Source organism: Chroicocephalus ridibundus, chromosome 23 (assembly GCF_963924245.1).
Source record: "Chroicocephalus ridibundus chromosome 23, bChrRid1.1, whole genome shotgun sequence".
Classification (NCBI taxonomy): domain Eukaryota; kingdom Metazoa; phylum Chordata; class Aves; order Charadriiformes; family Laridae; genus Chroicocephalus; species Chroicocephalus ridibundus.
The window spans coordinates 5,107,537-5,126,694 of record NC_086306.1 but is presented as its reverse complement, the minus strand read 5'-3'; the positions used below and the strand labels follow the sequence as shown (position 1 = coordinate 5,126,694).

Sequence of the window (19,158 nt, the reverse complement as noted above, 5' to 3'; positions counted from 1 at the left end):
GGTCACGGCGACCTGCCTTCCTCACGGGCTCTTCACTCCAGCCGGTGCAGACTCCTCTGCATCAGCGTCTCCCGCGCTTACAGCCTCCTCGCGCCCTTCCCCGGGCCGCATGGCTGCCTCTTCCCCCGTAGCGGTGATTCATTACGTACGCTAATTTATTCATCCATGACCACGCCCCCGATACGTCTTTTACGGCAAGGGTAGGGTTTTGCGACAGCGGCGCGGTTTGCGGCACCTGTTAAAGGAGGCGGGAGCTCCCGGCTCTGAGGGGTTTTTGGGGTTCAGTCTTCGCAGAGCGCTGCTGCCTGCGGTCAGTTCAGGGATGTGGGTTTAAAGGGGGGGCGTATTTAAGGGGGTTTTAGAGCGAGGGAGGTCGCACCGCGGGGTGGGAAGTGGCCGCTGGGGTGTGGGTCCGGTCCATCCCTTGTCAGGCCATGGAGCTTAGCGGCCTACTGCGGGCCCTGAGGCTGGTGGAGCCGCGGGATGGGACGCAACCACCCCCCGCTGTCCCGCCGGCCGAGCAAGTCCTCTTCCAGATCGGGCTGCGCCTCTCCGAGGGGGCTGGCCGTGTCCCCAAGGCCGGCATGGTCAGAGACCTGGGTGCGCTGGTCGAGGCTGCAGACTGTCGGTGGCTCTTTGGAGGCCTGAGCCCTGCGACGGTGGGTGAGTTGGTGGCTGCGCTGAATGGCTACGCAGCACCCCCAACACAGGAGCAAGATGCTGCAGATCTCCCCAGTAAGGACAGCGCATATGCTGCTGCAGCTGAGAGAGCGGCAGATGTTGGCTCAGTGTTTCTACACCTTCTTGCGAAGCTGGAGGCTGCCAAGACCCAGGAGGCTATGGGCGTCCAGGTGGTGGGTCCAATCCTGTGCCGTGTGATGGGACCCATCTACATCTTTGCTGCAACACATATTGTGAAGAGGCCCTGGACAAATGCAAGGTCTCAGTTGGTGGCACAGGAGGTGCTGGCATTGCTGGTGCAGGCTGCAGGCTGTGGGTCAGTGGCTGAATTCCTTCGGGGAAAGAATGAGGATGAGGAAGGAAGATTTGCAGCAGTGATGGGGCTCCTGAAACAGGAGCTAACCAAGTGAGTAGGAAGGGGAGGGCAGCAGTGGAGCGGGTGGTGTGTTTGGCTGGTCTCTGCGTAGGAAATACTGGAAACTTTTGGGAAACTGTGAGTTCAGGCATTACAAGATAGTAGATAATAAATATGGGGCCAAGAGCTTTATGAATACACAGTGATGGGAGAGATGGAAGGGGGAAGGATCGGTCAGAGTTTACTGTCAGCTGAGGCCCAAATGTGTAGGAAATGAGCATTCTTTAGTTCCAGTGTTTGCTGAGCTTATATTTGTATTTCCAGAGACACTTGGAAGCGTAACCCTGCCACAAAGTTTGTGTTCTCCTGGACCCTGCCTCACATCACGCGGCCCTGGCTTAGCCATTACCTGGAGCGTGTCCTCCCGCCATCGCTGCTCATCTCAGACGACTACCGGGAGGAGAATAAAATCCTGGGTGTGCGCTGCCTGCATCATATCATTCTGAATGTGGTAAGGGATTTGAGAAATCAGGTCCCTTTCTGGGTGTTGTTTGAAGGAAGGGAGGGTGGGTTGGACACCTGTTAGGATTCATGACTTGTAATCCTGGTTCTGCTGTTAACCAAGCAATTCTGCTCCATCCTCCATAGTGTCCCTGTGTGTTTAAATATATGTGGTTCTTGCATCTGTGAACATGAAGCAAAGAATTGTTTTGCCAACTTTTGAACTCACCAATCATTCAAGCATTGGCCTGACAATGGTTTGCAGAGCAGGATATTAAAGTAATGCCAGTGGAACTGCAAAAATGCAGCTGGGGAGACGAAGGAAAGTGGCTGCTCCAGTGCATGGCAGGAATTCACCTGCATTTATTACAGCACCTGCTCCCGCTTTCTCTAAGCAGTCTTCCTAATGTGCAGTATGTGAGGGTTTGTGAAGGCTGTTCTCTTTTATTAGGTGAAGTGGGTGCTGAATGTGATGCATGGGAATAATGTTCTGTTCTCTGTTGTTGCAGCCAGCTGCTGATCTGTGCCAGTTCAACCGGGCTCAGGTTGTGTACCATGCCCTTTACAACCATCTCTACTCAAGAGAGGCCCCTCTCATCCAGGTAGGACAGCAGAACTTCACTTTAATCTGCCTTGTGGTATTGTATCGCAGCCCCACAAGAGATAGCCAATGTAAGGCATGAGGAGGCAGAACCCATTTCCTTGCAGACAGTCTAGCCAGGCTGTTACTAGCCAATGCTTGTGGTCGAGAGACAAAGTAACTCGGTAGATTTCAGGAAAATATCAAAATGGAGGGAAGATCTCTTGCTTCCTGTCCGCTTCCAGGCGGCAGCCTGGCTGAAAAGGGCTGGTAACGGGTAGAAGTAGTCAGCTCTGTCAGGTGAACTGCAGCAACTGTGGGTGGTCAGGGGGTTTGGAAGTTACTGGTGTTTTGGAGAGAACATCAGCAGGATTACCCTGATTTTCTGTCTCGCACTGAACCAGGCAGTATTGCTGTGCCTTCTGGACTTGCTGCCGATCCTGGAGAGAGCCCAGCGGCAGCAGAAGCAGGCCAGACCGACCGCCCCCTGCGATGAGGTGCTGCAGCTGGTCCTGACCCACATGGAGGCAGAGCATCGCCTTGCGCTGCGGCGGGTGTACGCCAGGGCCCTGCCGGCCTTTGTGCGGAGGTGAGAGCAGCAGCCTGCAGGGACTTGCTTTGGCCTTGATCCGTATGTCCCTCCTCAGTGTGTGTTTCTTTGTGTCAGCAGACTTGGCATCCTGATAGTGCGGCACCTGAAGAGGCTGGAGCGAGTTATCCTGGGATATCTGGAAGTCTGTGATGGCCCTGAGGAAGAAGCCCGACTGGGAATACTGGAGACGCTGCAATGCACCATAGAGCACGCTTGGCCCAGGTAACAGTCTGGGGGTGAAAGACACTATAGAAAGCGTATCCTGAATGCTGTCCCTCCTTCAGAGACAAAGTTACTGTTGCTTGAGGAAAAGGCCCTGAAATCTTAAGGGAGGATCTCTCACAGGGAGCAATAATGGGCATTACTGCTTTGCTGAAAATCCTGATCGCAAAGTTAAGCTGGGTCCTCGTTTTGATCTCTCTTTTGCCTGATTTAGAAGCATCATCTTGGCTAAAAACTAGACCATCCTAAGGTTACCTCTGTGTTCAGGGCCTGTGTCCTCCCTCCTGTGGGCATACTGAATGTGGAAGCTTCTTCAGCCTCATCGCTGAAGCAGTCGCTCATCTTACGTGGCAACTAGCTGCCCTGCGCCTAAATGGCAACTAGCAGCTCCTGCCTGGAGTGCCGAGGAACTGCTCAGCAAGGCTGTGCTTTCCCTGGCTTGCGCAGAGGATTTAGAATAAGGCACGGTTGCCGTTTCCCTCTGCAGAATGCCATGCAGGCTCCCTGTGCTCCTCAAAGCCCTGCTGAAGATGATCTGGGATGTACACACTGACCAAGGTTCAACACCAGAGCCGGTAACAGCTGCCTTGCTCCAGGGGGCCACTGAATGCCTCATCCTGCTGGATCGCTGCTCTGAAGGGCAAGTGAAGGTGAGCCAGGACCCAGCACTGCTTCATCTCTCATCCCTTCCCCCTTAGAAGGGGCAGCATGATGCAGGAAACAGCCCACTTGCTCCCTCAGTTCGACAGTACTTTGAAAGCATCGATTTCTGCCCACCTCAGCAGAGTACTTGACCTGATGAGTGCCTTGATACGTATTGATAGGTTTGTGCTTTGCAGAATTCTCATCCAAGAGGTAGCTGGCAGAGGGTTGGTAACACCATAAACCCGAGTGTGCCAAGGCACTGGAAGTTGATGCTTTTCTCATTTCAGGTCCTGCTGGAAGGCGTGTACAGCAGCTGTGAGGAGAACCGTGTACGGGAATGCATCAGAAAAGTGCAAGAGAACACGTGACGCGTGGCTCATCAACATTCACCCTGCTTTTTGGATAGTAAAATTTATTTTTTTATTTAAAGTTACTGTCTTTCTCATCCCACCTGTTAGCCCCATACCTCCCCTGAGCGTGATACGCTTGTGTGCTCGCCTGGCCACACGCGGGCTTCTCCAGCTTCAGAATGAAGCAGCAGTGCCCCCCAGGCCGGGTTCCTTCCCGGAGCACAGTCCAAGCTGAGCCTCGTGTGGTTGTAGAGAAGGTGGGGATTCTTCCTCCTTCAAACTGCGCTTCACACAGGAGTTGTACGAACTCGCTGCAACTGCCTGGGGTCGGGACAGAAACCCTTCTTTTCTTAAAGAAAAGTATTAGTCTAGAGTATGGAAAAAGTAATTAATGAGGGTCCTGCGGAGAGTGGCAGAAGCTGGAAGGAGTTCTAGTAACAGATCTGGAGTCCTGTCATTCGGCACAAAATGCGGGTTCAGGAAGGAGTCAGGCTGCTTTTGTTTTGGTGGTTGGCTCTGTTTCTTCTTCATACTCTATTTCAATGTAGCGACGTTTTCTTCTGGCTGGGCCTTTCAGGGGAGTTTTCCCTTTAGATTTGGAGTGAGAGGCTTTCTTCTCTACTTCTTCCTCCTCTTCCTGCTCCTCTTCACTGCTTGTCTCCAACTTATCCATGTCCTGAGAAAGACAGACAAGAGTGACGTCAAAGCACGCCGTGTAACCAAACCTCTTCCTGCAAAGTTATTTTGTGTATCTGATTCCATTTTATAATTCCTGGCTGCCAGCTGTCTAGCCAGAGGAGCTGGGGTGTCGTGGATACAGCGCAGTCTGACTGTACCGTTATGCTCCACAAATCTGATTTCTCTGGCTCTTATCCCATCACCTGCGACACCAAGGGGGTGGACGTTACTTTCAAACAGCTTAAGCCTGACTGTTTATACCTGGTGCTTCACTTACCTCAAAGTCACTGAGGTCACTGTCATCTGCTTCCACAAACTCTCTTGTATCCGTGTCCTGTAAGAAATAACGTCGGCAGCTAGAACACGCACACTGAGCACAATACGGCATCGTGACTCGTGATGGAAGAGCCACCCAGGCCACCACTTGCACACACGCGCTTTTTCTGCCTTCACCTCTCCTCATCTCCTCTTCCCACCCCGACATTCGCACTACAACGCCCAGCACGTGGGTGGATCAGAGGTGCTGCCCCAGCTCTGGTGCTGTGGCTGAAAGCATTACCTCGTCATCTTCTTCTTTCTCTGCATCAGATTCGCTCTCGCTTTCTGCATCCTGCTGTTGTAGAGCTTTGTCAAAGGCGTGAATGGGGAAGTTGTAAATGTCTCCGTACTGAAAAGGAAAATGTGAATTTTGTGGAAGTCACAGGAGGAAGACGGCTGTTGGCAGTAGGGTTATCTAAAGCCCGTGGCCTGCACGGAGGCAGCACCAAGGTAGGCTGAACTTTTGTCTCAGCCCCTTCCCTAATTCTGCACAGAAAATGAGGGGCTCTGTGTTTTGGGGGAGCAAGTCCTCCAACCTGTCATAAAGCCCCTCAAGAAGGGCAGCGTGCAGTTGTCCCCTACCCCTCCTACACGGGTGGTGCTTCTCTTTCATACCAACGCCCGTGTCCCTCCCCAGAGAGCCAGCAGGACAGAGTTTCACTGCTGCGTTCCGAGGGCAGGGATCCTTACTGTATCCTGTTTCAGTCTTTCCAGTAATTCCTTCTCAATGGCGTTATCCAGCTGGGCGGCAATCAGGGCTTTCTCCTGAGGGAGCAAAGAGGAGCTGTGTCAGTAGTTTGAAAGACGTGTGGAATAGAAGCAACAGACAGGGATTACACGAAAGAGCGGTATTACCTCTCTCCTCTTCTCTCGCCTTTCAATCTTTCTGCGTAAAGGAACAAGCTTCCTCCTGCAGGGAGCAATAAGCGCTAGTTAGCGAATCTGTCAGCCTCCTGTGCAGCAGATGAGCAAACGCTCATTCGGCACAACAACCAGCAGTTACATCGTTAGGAATGTGGCTGCAACTAGTTTAAGTTCATTTATATACTCGGACTACACCGCAGTTAAATCCGTTTCAGCCAGGTTTGTTTGCAATCCTGCCAAGCCTCGGGAGAACAGCCAGGTGCACCAAGGCTCTGCGTACAGCCGGTGACACTGGCGCAGTGGCTCTAAACCGAACCCAACGTAGTGGTCACTCCTGGTCATGTCACTTACTGTCGCTTGAGCGTCAGCTTCCGGATGCGGATGAGGTACTGTGTGATCTTGGTGAATCGCTGCTTGCATTTGTGTCGGATGAACCGTGGCCAGTAGATGAGGTTCTCGTCTATCTCTTCCAGTGCTTTCTCATAGTTCTTATTTAGCAGGACCTGGGGCGGGGGGAAAGGGAAAGGGTTGAGCCACGGAGCAGCAGGAAAGCGGAGACACATCTGCTCTTGGGAGGACTCCCATCACTCCCTGCCCTCCCCTGCCTCCTTAGAGCTTGGTTATCGGTCTGCTCTCATTAACTCACCCGCTCCCAGAGCCGACGGGGAAAAGCTGCCCGCTCTATTGTCTTCATGTACAGGTAACACCGCCCTAAAGCAAAGAGGAATGTGATCCCGGGACCGAGCGTGTCCCCAGCAGTGGGACGGTGCTGAGCCGGGGTGCCCGCAGGTATTCTCCCCCTCCCCACCCACGGGGGGCTGGTCGCAGCTGCTGGGCTCTCACCTTTCTCCTCCCTGATGGTGGCATACTGGCTGTTGGCCAGCGGGCAGGAGGAACGGTTGCACAGGCCGGTCAGGTTATACTCATTGCGGCAAAAGTTTTGTGTTTTTGTCCTGGAAAGAAGAGAGGTGACATGAAAGGGGGGAGGACCCCCACTGCCCGCCCTGCCCCTCGCAGCTGCCCACCCCAGCCTCTGTGACCGTCAGGCGTGGCTGTAGTGGCACAAGGGGAACATGTTGGTGTCCGAGGGGCTCCCAGATTTGCCCCTCCCGCCCCTCTCCCTACAGCCCCCGACTCCTGGGAGAGCTCGGCCCACCCCGTCCCCGCCAAAGAAACTCACGTTATCTTGTAGGAGCAGAACTGCCTGTTCCCCAGCGTGTCCCAGACAACCTGCGAGGACAAACAGCGGGTGACACACCCCGCCACCCCTCACCCGGGGCGCCCCCTGGCTCCTGCAGCCCCCCGGTGGGGCTCTAACGGGGGGGGCGGGACGGGGACCCCCCCACCCCCACAAAGATTGGTGTCCCCGCTCTGCACCCCACCGCCAGGAGGGTGCGGTGCCACAAGCTGGGCAGCGACACCCCATTCCCGCTCCCAGCCCGCGGTCCCAGTGTCCCCCCGGGGCGGGGACGGGGACCCTCCGCCACGTGCTCGGGGAGGCGGGGTGGGGGGCAAGGTGAGCCCGCAGCCGGACGCAACCGACTCAGCGCGGGGGCGGGCGCTGATTGGCTGCGGCGCGGCTGCCTGGCGGGGAGCGCGGACGGAACCGAGTCAAGCGGCGGACTCACGTCGTCCGAGTGCATGGCGGCGGCGGGGCCGGCGGCCTAGAGCGCCGCCATCACCGGAAGGGGCGGGGCGCGGCCTGGTGTCGCGAGAGCTGGGGAGGGGCGGGGCCGGGGTGTCATGGCGGCGGCCAAGCACCTCCCCCGTGTCGGGCCGGGGGCGGCTCTGGGCGGGGAAATAAAGCGGCGGCACGTAAACGTGAGAGGCTGTTGTGGTCGGTGCGCGCCGCTAACGGAGCCCTGTTAGCCGCACAGTCCCTGGCGGCACCGTGCAGGTGATAGTTGAGGCCTGTATCTTGCGTGAGGCACCGGGGTGGCGGCTGAGGGGGGTCCGGCCTCAGGCCGTGTCTGCTCGCGGCTTCTGAGGAGCGGCTGAGGGAGCCGGGGGTGTTCAGCCTGGAGAAGAGGAGGCTGAGGGGAGACCTTCTCGCTCTCCACAGCTCCCTGAAAGGAGGGGGCAGCCAGGGGGGGTCGGGCTCTTCTCCCAGGTAACGAGTGATGGGACAAGAGGGAATGGCCTCAAGTTGCGCCAGGGGAGGCTTAGGATGGATGTTAGGGAAAATTTCTTCACCAAAAGGGTTATCAAACATTGGAACAGGCTGTCTGGGGAAGTGGTTGAACACTCTCCCTGGGGGATTTAAAAGCCGGGCAGACGTGGTGCTGAGGGACATGGGTCAGCGGTGGTTTGGGCAGCGTTGGGTGGGTGGTTGGACTCGATGATCTGAAAGGTTCCTTCCAGCCTAGATGATTCTGTGCTCTGTCCTTCCTCCTCTGTGCTTTTGGCCATAGGACGAGGCAGCTGCCGCAGTGACAGGGACGGGGTGACTGACACCATCAGCTCCCGATGCAGACCCACGCTGTTTAATTTTACCCTGCAGAAGCTGTGAGGGAAGTGTTTGTCTGGAGATTCTCTGCCCAAGGGAGAAAAACTGTTTCCTCCACAGCTCCCCAGACCCGCCTCGTCTCCCTCTGTCTCCCCAAGCTGCAAAGTTTATATCGCTGTTAATGCACTCAAGAGTTAGATGAAGTTTTTCAGCAGGGTGGGTGAAAAGATCAGGTTGTTTGATGCAAAGATTACAGCCTAATTCTTCACTCAGAGCAGAGTGAAGTCCACTGACGTCATTGGCGTTGCAGCTAACTTATTAATTAAAACATCTGAGCTACTAACACTGGAGGAAAGAGTCCACCTTGCAGGAACCGGAGGCTCCTCTGCCGTCGTGATGCTCACAGGGGGTGGGTTTCCAGAGCAACCAGCCGTCGGGCACACAGAGGGGTTGAATGTTAATATTTAACTGGGAGGTGCACTGTGGAGGTGTGAATAGATCCCCAAATAGAATGGCTCACTTTTTTTCCCTTCCATCACAGAGAGCAAACACGTTTTTCCTTTTATTCTTGGCAAAGCAGGGAAACAGGTGGAAGATAAAAATAACGCCGTTTTTGAGAACAGGCTTAGCATTAGTCACTTCCAGTCAGCCTAAGAAATATAATTTCATCTTGTATGTGCAAAGCGAGGGGCAATGGGCCCACCGTGGATGTGGGATTGCCTGACAATAGCCATTTATGACCTTTGGTAATGAGTCATAAGGTAACAAATCTTGATGAATTGTTATTACCCTCCTGTTTCCCTGCTGGCAGGCACATCTGCATTGTGCTGCTGGGGCTCCAGAGCAGTGAATCATCTGTTCTTTCTGGCAAGCGAAATGGCTGCGCGTTACACAACTGCTCATTCAAGACAGAAATGAGTTTATATAAACTGCCAACGGTGGAACCGGAGAAGTTGTAAGTTTGAGGTTTCGCTGGAAAAAATGAGATCACGGGAATTTCTGTGATACTCACAAAATTAATCTGGTACCTCTATTACTTCACTCTCTCTCTTAAAATACTTTTACAGATCATTATACTCAGTAATTATTGTTAATAGTGCAGCTGCTCTCTTGCTAAACTTGTGGCCAGGAAGTTGCAAAAGGGCACTTAAATCAATCTATTGTACTTCTCACTGCAGCGCGTTGGGGTCACAAACACAGCCTGTTGCCCTATCTCAGCTGAGAGGCAGGGATTTTTAAAAATGCTGTTAGTCACTTATAATCACAAGGGATTGAACTGGATTTGTTGGCTGAGTCTGTGTCTAAGATTCTAAAACTGCTTTCAGTCTTATTTCTACCTGAAATTCTTAGAGTTCTTCAAATAAATGAATGAATTTAATGGATGTTGGAAAGGACACACAAGCAGCTATAAGTGGCACATAAATAGCGCAACACATAAAGCTGTACCAAGGCAGCGATGAGCGTGTTTTCACTGTGTTCAGAGGCGCGTGGAGCACGTTAGCAGTGCAGTGACATCTTTATTGACGGACTGGCAGTGACACAGATGGATGGTGCCCTGTTGTTACAGAGAGGTTTCATGCTGGGGAGCAGAGCAGAATTCTGGATAAATGAAATCTCCCAAAGCTGATGCCGCTGATTTCATTTTTGTTTTCTCCAGTGCTTTTCTTTCAAGAACAGTAAGCGCTTTAAAGGCATTAACAAATGCCGCTGGACTTGTCTGGGAGAGGTGTTGATAGTATCCCCTACTGCATGTGTAGGCCGTGCCCAAGACAAAGTTGTTCTGGAGGACAGTTTGATAGGATTCTCCTAATTTTCCTAACTTTTTTTATAGATGAGATATAGTGAGTTTGGGTAACTTGCCTGGAAGTGACACAGCAGATGAGTGGCTGATAGAGCCTCCAAATCCTGGGTTTCTACTCCCTGCTGTGAATCGCGTGGCCGAGAGAACAAGCCAACAATAACAGCCTGTGTCCGTCCTGTGTCCACAAGTCTTGGGGGAGGCTGGGTGATTCTTGAGCACTAATACATTCATGTTCTGTAAACATAATACAGCTTCAGAGCAGGGCACCCATCCTTGCACTTGCTATTCTGCATTTTCTGCCTCCACATCACTGTCGTCTGTCAGCGGGAAATTGCGCAGGGTTTTCTGGGTGGTGTAGCTCTTGGTTTGCATGGGGCATTCCTGGCTTAAGATTGCCTGGGGAAAGGAGAGAAGAAATCATGCTTTAGTGAAAGTGGTGATTAATTTGAATAGTTAACGGGAGAATTACCACTTTTAGAGAAAGCCAAAGCAGCCAACAACTTTTGCCCAGGGAACACCAGCTGTGAGTCAGGGAAAGGACTGTAGCTCTACACTTTTTTTGGTTTTATTGTCTGAGTTTTCTGTCCCTTTGTTAAGGGCAAAGTAGAGCCCAAAAGGTAAACACAATCCCTGGCAAATTTATTCTTCTCTCCCCACAAATCTCTGGGTTATCAGTCCCCTATACTTTAGGGGAATAAGGTACACTTAAACTCACAATCTTCTCTTCTTTAGCGGGAGGGTTGCGCAGGCACCAGCAGAGAGGAGCGTAAGTGATATTGATAACTCCAATGATGACCATCAGCCAGGGAAACCCGATGGCTCGTACAATCGCACCGCCGGTGGATGGACCTGCAAATTTAAAAATTAAAAAAGGCTAAGATGGGAGAGAGCAAAAGGTGCCTTTCCAGTTTGGTGTGGGTCTATAAATCTATGGTGACAGGGTTACAGACTCGGTGCCGGTTTCTTGGAGGGAACGCTGGGTGGAGGACAGGGAGCGATAAAAGCGAGATACACACTGAGTGCATCATCCCACAGGTCAGAGTTCCTCCATACCAATGGCAAAGCCCATGCAGAAGGCGACATCAGCGATGGCGTAGACATTGCCGTAGACGGAGGTGTGGCGAAGGTCCACGAGGTATCCCATGATAGGCATCATTGCGGAGTCCACCATCCCTGCCCAAAGCAAGAAGGACCTGATCAGTCGTGGCGTTCTCCAAGGGTGGTGGCAAGAGCTGCGTTTGAGCTGTGATACACAGCCTCAACGCCGACAGCTTACCTATGGCGAAGCCAAGGCCACTGTTCGGGCCAATCAGCCCGTAAATATTTTTGGCCAGAGGCACCTTTGAGAGGAGAGAGGAGGAATATATGAGTGAGGCCCAAAGAGCTGTGCGAGGTGTGACGGCGCAGCACAGATCTGTGAAGCCGATACACACGTGCAAACACTGAACAGGTACTGACTGTAACACGTAACCCTGTTTCAGTGCGATCGCCCACGCTGCCCCTGCTGATCCTTCGACAGAAAGGTCTCGAAATTGTCTCGCCGTACTTACACAAAGGAGACTGATTCCCACCACAGCCATGCCGATCAGGGAGCACAGCCACCTGCAAACGAGGAGAGGGCGGATGCTCCCAGCGTGCACGACACCGCGAGTGGAATTCACACTGAAAGCGCCGGACTGGGCTGGGCTGAGGTGAAACCTCTTACGTTCCGCTTACCGGCCCATTTTGTTAGCCAGAATCCCAAAAAGGTTGGTGCCGATGAGGTAGGATATACTGGCAGGGAGGAACGCCATCCCTGAGGGAGAGAGGATAAAAAAGCGTGTATCATCCTCAAGCAAATACAGGGGATTTGCAGAAATAATCACTTCGGTAACTGCCTCTCTCATTTGGAGAACTTTGTGAGCCAGACAAGGCAAGCTGCCGTCCAGCACCCGCTCCGGGGCTGCCTGTCCGTGCAGTGGGGCTCCTCCTGGCGTGTCCTCCACCGCCATCACTCCGTGTCACGCTGCGCTGGCTGCCCCCTTGCTCCGTGCCCTGCAGAAGGGTGGGGGTCCCTCCATGAAGACAGGGGGAGGCACAGAAAGAGCATTTGCTTATTTGGGGGGGGAACGGGCACAGCGATTCACCCACAGGCCCTGGGTGAATGATCTTGTGCTAAATGCAGGAGTTCTTTGTCCCCTCTGCCTTAATACACTTGTCCTCTCCTGTCACAGTTTCTTCCTCTTCCACCTTTCTCCCCTTGCCTCCTGCTTTTCACTTACTGAATAAAAGAGGAATAAAATAACTGCTTATATAAAAAGCTTAGGGATCACTATGCAGTCAAAATTAAATATTTGCACTGTTTGCTGATTTACCAGTTGTTTATTTTTAATATACTCTCCCACCAACTATAAATAAAACTGATCAGCTCCATTTCACTAAGACAACTTCCTTATTGAAACACACTGATTTATGTTTAATTTTCTCTCCTCTCAGTAACGGCTACAGAACACAGTTAATCCTGCAGGTTTAGCCCAAGCTCTTCTGTGCTTTTTTTTTCCCCAGCGTTATGGGAGTGGGCAAACCGAAGCACGCAAATAAAGAAACCCCTTGAGCTCATAAGAGCTTGTGAGATGGCTTGCAAGCTTGTGGCTTGCAGCTGAACTGTGTCCAGATCCAAACTGCTCTCAAATCTCAGGCACCTGTAAGTCCAGTGAATATATTTGGGATTTTCTTTGATGGCTGCTGACCTCCTGGTCCTGCTAAATCACCTCAAAGGTTCCCCTCGAGTTCAGTGGTGACGGGGGCAGCCCTGGGTGAATTTCTCTGCTTTGCCCTCGCCCAGCCTTGCTCAATCACTTGCTCATGAGAAGCATCGTGGGCTCTTAGTGGGATGGATGCTGCTGCCTGACCAGAGGATAACTCGATTAGGAGCGCTCTCAGCCCTCCTGCTCCCAGGCTGCAATTCAATTTGGGATCTAAGTGTAGCCTGGGGCACCCCCTGGGTCATTCCTCAGCCAATTGGGTTTTATAACAATTAGTTTTTATTTTTGTAGCAAACACAGACAATGTTATCTCCACATCACATTTTCCAGGCAGCTGGTAATTAGCCCGTACCATCCTGTCCTGCCTGGGACTCTCTAAATGGCCTTGTTTCACTCAGATCTGCTTCTGCAAAACCCATCTGGCTGCCACGATTCCAGCCCAGCACGATACCATTATCTGCCCTGCAGAAGACAGGATTCGACAGGCTTCCCATGCACGAAACAGCCTTTCTTCCACCGTTATTGCTCTTGTGGGGAGTCTGACTCTATACAATTTTTTCAATAATAGAGAAAAGCAGATTGTATAGCTACCACTCAGGACATTTCCAGCTGAAATTGGAGCAACACGCAGCCTGGGATCACTCGCTCTGCGCGGGTGAGGGTATATGTTTTCTTCTTTTTTAGAATGATATAAGAGATTATCCAATACGTCTCGCAGTGCCAAAGCAGGACCGGCTCTCGCTGAACTACCTCAAACGAGCGTTGGAGGCTGCAAAGCGCGGCACCCACCTAGCTGCCATTTCGGGGAGCACATGGTTCGCATCATCCAGATGGGCAAGGTGGGCTCGAGCATGGCCACCCCCATGTTGGAGAAGCAGAGGGCTCCTGATGGGCGAGAAAAAGGAGAAATGCTCCGTTTAAGCCACCTTCTGCTGCTGTTTCAAGCAGCTTCGAGGGAATCTCTGCGATGGGGAGGGGCAGGGGCAGAAAGAGGAGTGCGGGGGCAGAAAGAGGAGCGCGGTGCCCGCTGGCGCCCGCTTTTACCTGCAGCGACCAGGATGTAAGGGTCTCGCAGCAGGGTGAAGACCGGGGTGCCTTTGGTGCTCTGCGGGGTGGCAAAGAGGGGGGTTACCTCGGCCGAGAGCTGCCTGGGCGTCCCCCCCCACCCTCGGCACAGCCCTCGCGTGTCTCACGCCTCCCTACTCACCTCGGGGCAGATCTTAGAGGGCTGCAGTATGCAGAGCTGCAAAGCTGGGGAGAAAACGCTGGTGTTAGCTCACTTCTGGAGACGGCACCCCTCCAATCCGCCTTTCCCTCAGGCTTCTCCTTCAGCCCGACCCCTTTCATCGGCAGAGCCCCCGGGGATGTGGTAACTGTGTTTGGGGTCATGGTTCAGGCGGGCAGGGGGAGAGATGGGTCCCAGCCCCGCTCCCACCGGAGGGAGCAGCAAAGCTCCCTGAAACGGCCTGTGTTTGCGGCGTTTTGTCAACTCCCGCAGCAGTCAAATACGCAAATGCTCGCCGTCAGGCTGCCAGCCGCCTGCTGGGGAGCCACAACTAGAGCATGACAGAAATTAGATGTGGAAAAGAATAGGATTTAAAAAGAAAGTTTCAGATGTATGGGACCTGCGTTTCATTTCCCCAAAGCTCTTACATGCTTCATTAAAGATGTCTGGCATTACAGCTAGGCAAAAACGGGAACTGTGACTATAATTTAATTAGCTTAATACTTCCCACTAAAAATGCACATTTCTGCTATCTATAACTTTGCCGTTACACTCAGACGGCTCTCGTGGCCTGCATCTCTAATACAGCTACTGGGGAACGAACAGGGATCACCATTTCTGCTGGCAAAGTCTAATTCCTTCGTGGGGTGGTGGAGAGGCTGCAGACAAATGTGCCTTTCACAAAGAATTCGCAGTTCAAAGAGCTTTCCTGAGTGTGCGATTCAAGCCATTAAAGCAATCAGGGGGTTTATTAAGTAATGAGGGACTAATTCTTGCTATATTGCTGTGTCATGCGTCTGGTGGTAGAAAACATATGATTTAGCAATAACAGAATAACCAGTGCTGATGATATCACCCGTGTTGTATTAATGTGCCTCTTCCTTCACACAAACGCTGCAACATTCTCCCCAAAACATCCACATTTAAATATTTTCACGTGTTTTCTTTGGGTAGGATTAAACCATATTGGCTTCTCACCTCCATCTAAGAGGGCGAGGAAGGCCAGGACCAGGAACGGAGACGATTTCCCCACAAACTCGTACATGATGCTGCCAAAGGGGGCCCCGACTGCAAGGGAAAGGCTGTGTCACACGGCGGTGGTGCCACCGTCCCCAGCGCCCGGGCAGCAGCGCTCGGCTCCCGCCGCCGTGGCTCCCTCTGAGTCCCCCGGCAGGTGTTTAGTGAAGGTGGTGGGAAGGTGTCGGGTCCCGCGGGCAGTGAGAGAGCAGAGGGAGGGAGGAGGAAGGACAGCCGTGCCCGTGGGATGCCCGTGGGATGCAGACAGGTGGAAGCCGTGGGCGATGGACAGCAAAGCTCTGGAGATGCCGTAGATGTAAACCCCATTGGGAGCAAGGTTTCCTTACTCAGCACACCCAAGGCCAAGCCTCCAAGAGCGATCCCCATCGCGTTGCCCCTCTCGAAGTCGTCGGTGTAGACGCTGGCCAGCATGCCCAAGCCTGGGAGCAGAGGGAAAGCAGAGGCCACGTGAGGCTGGCGGGTGCCGTGGTGACGGGGTCTCCTCTCTGAAAGCAGCAGCCTGGGCTCTGGGGAGATTTATCTGCTCGCCGGCTGGGCTGTGTGGGTGCACCGTCTGCACCAGGCAGGCAGGCGCAGCGAGGAGGAGGAGTTTGAAGCCGAGAAAGGCACTCGGTGTGTCTGTGCTGCGGATCATTCCTGAGATGATAATCGAACACAGTTAAGGGGAGCTAATGCAGAGGTTGGGGTGTGACTCGTTTACCTGCGACTGAGGAGAACGAGGAGCCGATGCCTTGGAGGGCCCGGGCGATGAACAGCAAGGTGTAGGTGCCTGAGAACGCAAACACTGCGGAGGAAGGAGAGAGATGGCGTCAGGCAGAACTGCAGATGGAACGTTAAAACCCAGCAGAGGGTAACGGCCGCACGGCTTGCACCAGTTTGGGTGCTGGGCTCTGCTCCTCCTTTTTGTCACCGATTTCTGAGACCGGTTGCTCTGCTCTCACCCCTTTCTCCTGCACGGGGACAGCTGTGCAGGCTCGGACCAAGGTATTTTCTCCTGCGGTGCTGTGTAAGAAGGGCAGCCCCAGGGGCAATACTCACTGACTGTGGAGAGGAACATGATGACGAATCCGATGAACATGGGGATGTGGTATCCTATCCTGGAAAGGGGAAAAAGAGGCACCATCTCAGGGAGGATTCCTCATTCTAGCTCGAGATCTGGTTTTGCTGCCCAGCCTTCACACACGCGTCCCGGTGGGCTGGTGAGCATCTCCTGAACGCGCGGATGTGCCCGTGGGTGCTGTTCAAGGAAGCATCCGGTGTCAAAGTGTCCCCAGGTCGTTCTGTAAAGGACACCCAGAGACACGGCTCTGTTTTGCCAACACATCTGCCCACCCAGAGCATGTGGAGATGAGCCCAGCTCCCCTCACGCGTGTCTGCTAGAGACAAAGGCAAAGAAAAACCCAGGGGCAGAAAATCTGAACAACAACATTCTATCCAGAGCAGGGTGGGAATCTTTGTTTGTTTATTTGATGGTTATTGGTATTAAATATCATCTGTCTGCACCTGAGGAGAGCATTAGTGAGGCTTATGTCGTAATAGAAACTTGCAAGCCATTTGTAGGCTTTTAGAAAAGGAAAAATTCATGCTAATTTTTATGCCTATATTCTCCCCCTTGCTATTTTACCCACCAGTTTCTGCAGTTCCGTGATTGCGGTGGCTGCACGTGTGCAGCACAGACCTCCACTGCTCGGCTCATGGTGATTTCATCATGGGCGGGAGCTGCCTGTCCCTGAGGGGTTACACCAGGTACAAACCCTCTGACCTACCTGTTGGTCAGGAGCCCCACGGAGGGGTTGACCACCAGCTGTACGAGAGCTTTGGAGGCAAAGAGCAGCCCCACGCGGACGTTTTCCTTGGCCAGGAACTCCTCGCCCTCCGGACAGCCGCTCGGCAGAGGTGGGCTGGTGGTGGGGGGCTGCGACGACGGGTTGATCTCCGTCCCGTTCACCAGCTCCGTGGCGCTGGTGGAGCCCGAGACAGTCACCGTGGTGTTGTCAAAATAGGAGAACATGGAGGAGAAAGGAGGAGTCTTCAAGGCTGGAGGAGCTGGCTCAGTCCGGGCTGGGGCAACAGAGCTGTTGGCGCGTTCGTATTCTGTTGTATAGAGGAAGGTGGGGACGATCGGTACTGGAAAAAAAGCCAGGGAAGGGATTAGTTAGTGATTTTGCTCCATTTTCTGTCTCGGCATGCAGCTGAACTGAATGGTGCTGGCTCGATGTCGGCGTCCTGCAACCTCCCTGCACCCAGCCCTCCCCACGGCTCTCCCTGCACAGGGACCCTGCCGGCACCGGCCGGAGATCGACGGAGGAGCTGAACCCCCCGAAGTGCACGGCGAGAGCCGCACGCCATACCCACGACCGTCAGCAGCATGTTGTCCAGCAGCAGCGCGACGAACACCACCACCAGCACCAGGCTCCGGGACGCCCTGCCCGCTGCCAGCCAGCGCCAGGGCACGCGGTCGGCAGCCGGGGACATGGCCGGGAGCCTGGAGCTCAGCCGCGGTCCTGCTGGCTCCTGCTCTTCAGGGCTGAAGGTCTTCTGTAACCTTTAAAGAAAACACTCTGCGTTACAACCTCCCGCAGCTCATGGATTCTCCCTTGAGAAAGCAACTCCTGAGGTCACTTAGCGTCCGTGTCCTCCAAGAGCTGGGTGCTCTTCCCTAGGAGCTGGGACCGCCAGCTTTGCTCTCAAAGACCGTGGTTTTATCCAGCTGTCATTTAAATTCGCAGAGGGAGTGCGCTCTAACCCATTTCCACTCTCCTGAGACATCTTGTACCTGCTTCAAGGCATCATTTAAGTCTTCCAAAGACTCAAAGCACAGATCAAGCCGGTAGCTTATCTGTGGTAATCTCTACATCTTTTATTCCATGTTTGTTCTTTGGAGATTAAATTAGGTCTCAAAGGAAATTCATTTACCTTACATGTCTTTTCATTTGACCTAATTGAAATGTCATGGCAAGACACAAGACTTAAAAGCCTAACGTACGTGATTAAGATCAGGGCTTCAGAGGGACTGGGAGAAGATTTCTTGCTCGGTCACACTGAAAATATCAATCAGAAATTTGCACTAAACCAACCAAACAATTAGCCATTTACGTTCTTGTAGCTCGTAGGCACTTCAGACTGCCACTAAGTGGCAAAATGGATGGAGTTGAGTCTGAACTATCGCTCTTTCCAATACTCCTGTGGTTTCCTGAAATCCCAGCCAATGATATTTATCAAATTTTAATAAAAAACCACAAACAGTCCAAACCCTCTAGCATCGACTATGGGTGCCACAGAAGTCACTTAGCTGGGAAACGGGGATGGTTTCTCACCGTACCTCCAAGCAGTAACAAATGCCAAATAATAGAATTAATGCAAGAGAAGATATATATATAAAAATTAGAGAGAGAGAAGGAGTAAGGAAGCGGAGACAATAAAGACATGTAGACTAACGTAGCCCTTAACATCTCAAGCCACAAACCCCATCCCTTTCCCAATGCAAACCTGTTGCGTGGAGCAGAGGAAAACGAGCTCTTACCCTGGAGCCCATCTTGGTGCGAGGAGCCGGCTGCTGCTGCGGGAGGCGGTGTGGGCTGCGGCCGCGGCTCCCGGAGGATTTATGATTACCTTCTATCAGAAGAGGATATGACTGTCCCTCTTCCATGGAGATTTAATTGGAACCTCAAACAAGTTTCATTCAGCCCTGCAGCTCCCTCTGCGTCAGAGCAGGACGGTGAGGTGGGCTGAGGGGGCGAGGAGGAGAGGCAGGAGTGTTTATCTGCAGCAGAGGCACCCGCTCCCCAGGCTTTCATCAACGCTTATCTCTCTCTGAGCACCTTAACTCTTGCCTGGGTCTGAGCACACCAAACGCACAGCCCTCTCCTCCGTGGTTACGAGGGGCAGCGAATGGGTTCATCCCTGGCAGGGAAGGCTGGCATCGTTAAATGGCCCTGGGAAAGGCATTTATAAAATACATGACAGTCTAGGTCTTGGACTGCTGTCCAGAGACTGATGGCCATTCTCTTGCTGCCTAACACTGCTTGTTCTTGGTACAGCTGCCCTCCTTCAACTGTGACCTCATGTTACTCATCCTGGGGTAAAAACAGGTGGATTTCACCAACGAGACCTGCAGC

At 53.0% G+C, this 19,158-nt stretch overlaps 3 protein-coding genes and 1 long non-coding RNA gene across 6 annotated transcripts; 2 read left to right on the top strand and 2 right to left on the bottom strand.

Annotated features, from left to right (window-relative positions):
• The first annotated feature begins 358 nt into the window (after positions 1-358).
• Positions 359-4,173, top strand: TTI2 (TELO2 interacting protein 2). Of its 2 annotated transcripts, XM_063358793.1 has the most exons (7): positions 359-1,087; positions 1,361-1,547; positions 2,047-2,139; positions 2,522-2,706; positions 2,788-2,931; positions 3,419-3,581; positions 3,864-3,999. In XM_063358793.1, the coding sequence occupies exons 1-7, from the start codon at positions 435-437 to the stop codon at positions 3,942-3,944; spliced, it is 1,506 nt and encodes a 501-aa protein (XP_063214863.1). In that variant the 5' UTR covers positions 359-434; the 3' UTR covers positions 3,945-3,999. The 2 variants fall into 2 exon arrangements, with proteins under 2 accessions (XP_063214863.1, XP_063214862.1); XM_063358792.1 differs by lacking the exon at positions 3,419-3,581 and having other exon boundaries at positions 3,864-4,173.
• Positions 4,029-7,497, bottom strand: MAK16 (MAK16 homolog). Its single transcript, XM_063358794.1, has 10 exons — positions 7,415-7,497; positions 6,967-7,016; positions 6,630-6,739; positions 6,433-6,497; positions 6,138-6,289; positions 5,778-5,832; positions 5,613-5,687; positions 5,164-5,271; positions 4,882-4,938; positions 4,029-4,602 (listed from the first exon to the last, which is right to left on the bottom strand). The coding sequence occupies exons 1-10, from the start codon at positions 7,427-7,429 to the stop codon at positions 4,414-4,416; spliced, it is 876 nt and encodes a 291-aa protein (XP_063214864.1). The 5' UTR covers positions 7,430-7,497; the 3' UTR covers positions 4,029-4,413.
• Positions 7,498-7,538: 41 nt separating this feature from the next.
• Positions 7,539-11,607, top strand: LOC134526545 (uncharacterized). 2 transcript variants are annotated; one of them, XR_010073995.1, is made up of 3 exons: positions 7,539-7,683; positions 9,044-9,187; positions 11,515-11,607. It is a non-coding gene; the product is annotated as an uncharacterized LOC134526545 (long non-coding RNA). The 2 variants fall into 2 exon arrangements; XR_010073996.1 differs by lacking the exon at positions 11,515-11,607 and adding an exon at positions 11,069-11,389.
• SLC18A1 (solute carrier family 18 member A1) lies at positions 9,211-17,674 on the bottom strand. Its single transcript, XM_063358500.1, has 15 exons — positions 17,392-17,674; positions 16,807-17,167; positions 16,079-16,137; positions 15,741-15,824; positions 15,367-15,459; positions 14,981-15,070; positions 13,985-14,028; positions 13,822-13,882; positions 13,567-13,662; positions 11,750-11,828; positions 11,584-11,635; positions 11,310-11,373; positions 11,087-11,206; positions 10,749-10,882; positions 9,211-10,429 (listed from the first exon to the last, which is right to left on the bottom strand). Exons 1-15 carry the CDS (start codon positions 17,513-17,515, stop codon positions 10,316-10,318), a joined length of 1,575 nt encoding a protein of 524 aa, XP_063214570.1. The 5' UTR covers positions 17,516-17,674; the 3' UTR covers positions 9,211-10,315.
• Between the last annotated feature and the right edge of the window lie 1,484 nt (positions 17,675-19,158).

Coding starts and splice junctions, on each gene's coding strand:
- TTI2 (XM_063358792.1), top strand. CDS start 435: ATGGAGCTTAGCGGCCTACTGCGGGCCCTGAGGCTGGTGGAGCCGCGG. Junction 1,548..2,046: donor ATCATATCATTCTGAATGTG/GTAAGGGATTTG, acceptor CTGTTGTTGCAG/CCAGCTGCTGATCTGTGCCA. Junction 2,140..2,521: donor GAGAGGCCCCTCTCATCCAG/GTAGGACAGCAG, acceptor GCACTGAACCAG/GCAGTATTGCTGTGCCTTCT.
- SLC18A1 (XM_063358500.1), bottom strand. CDS start 17,515: ATGTCCCCGGCTGCCGACCGCGTGCCCTGGCGCTGGCTGGCAGCGGGC. Junction 13,663..13,821: donor TTACATCCTGGTCGCTGCAG/GTAAAAGCGGGC, acceptor CTCGCCCATCAG/GAGCCCTCTGCTTCTCCAAC. Junction 10,883..11,086: donor CTGCATGGGCTTTGCCATTG/GTATGGAGGAAC, acceptor TTAAATTTGCAG/GTCCATCCACCGGCGGTGCG.
- MAK16 (XM_063358794.1), bottom strand. Junction 6,740..6,966: donor TTCTGCTCCTACAAGATAAC/GTGAGTTTCTTT, acceptor TCTTCTTTCCAG/GACAAAAACACAAAACTTTT. Junction 5,833..6,137: donor AAGCTGACGCTCAAGCGACA/GTAAGTGACATG, acceptor TGCTCCCTGCAG/GAGGAAGCTTGTTCCTTTAC.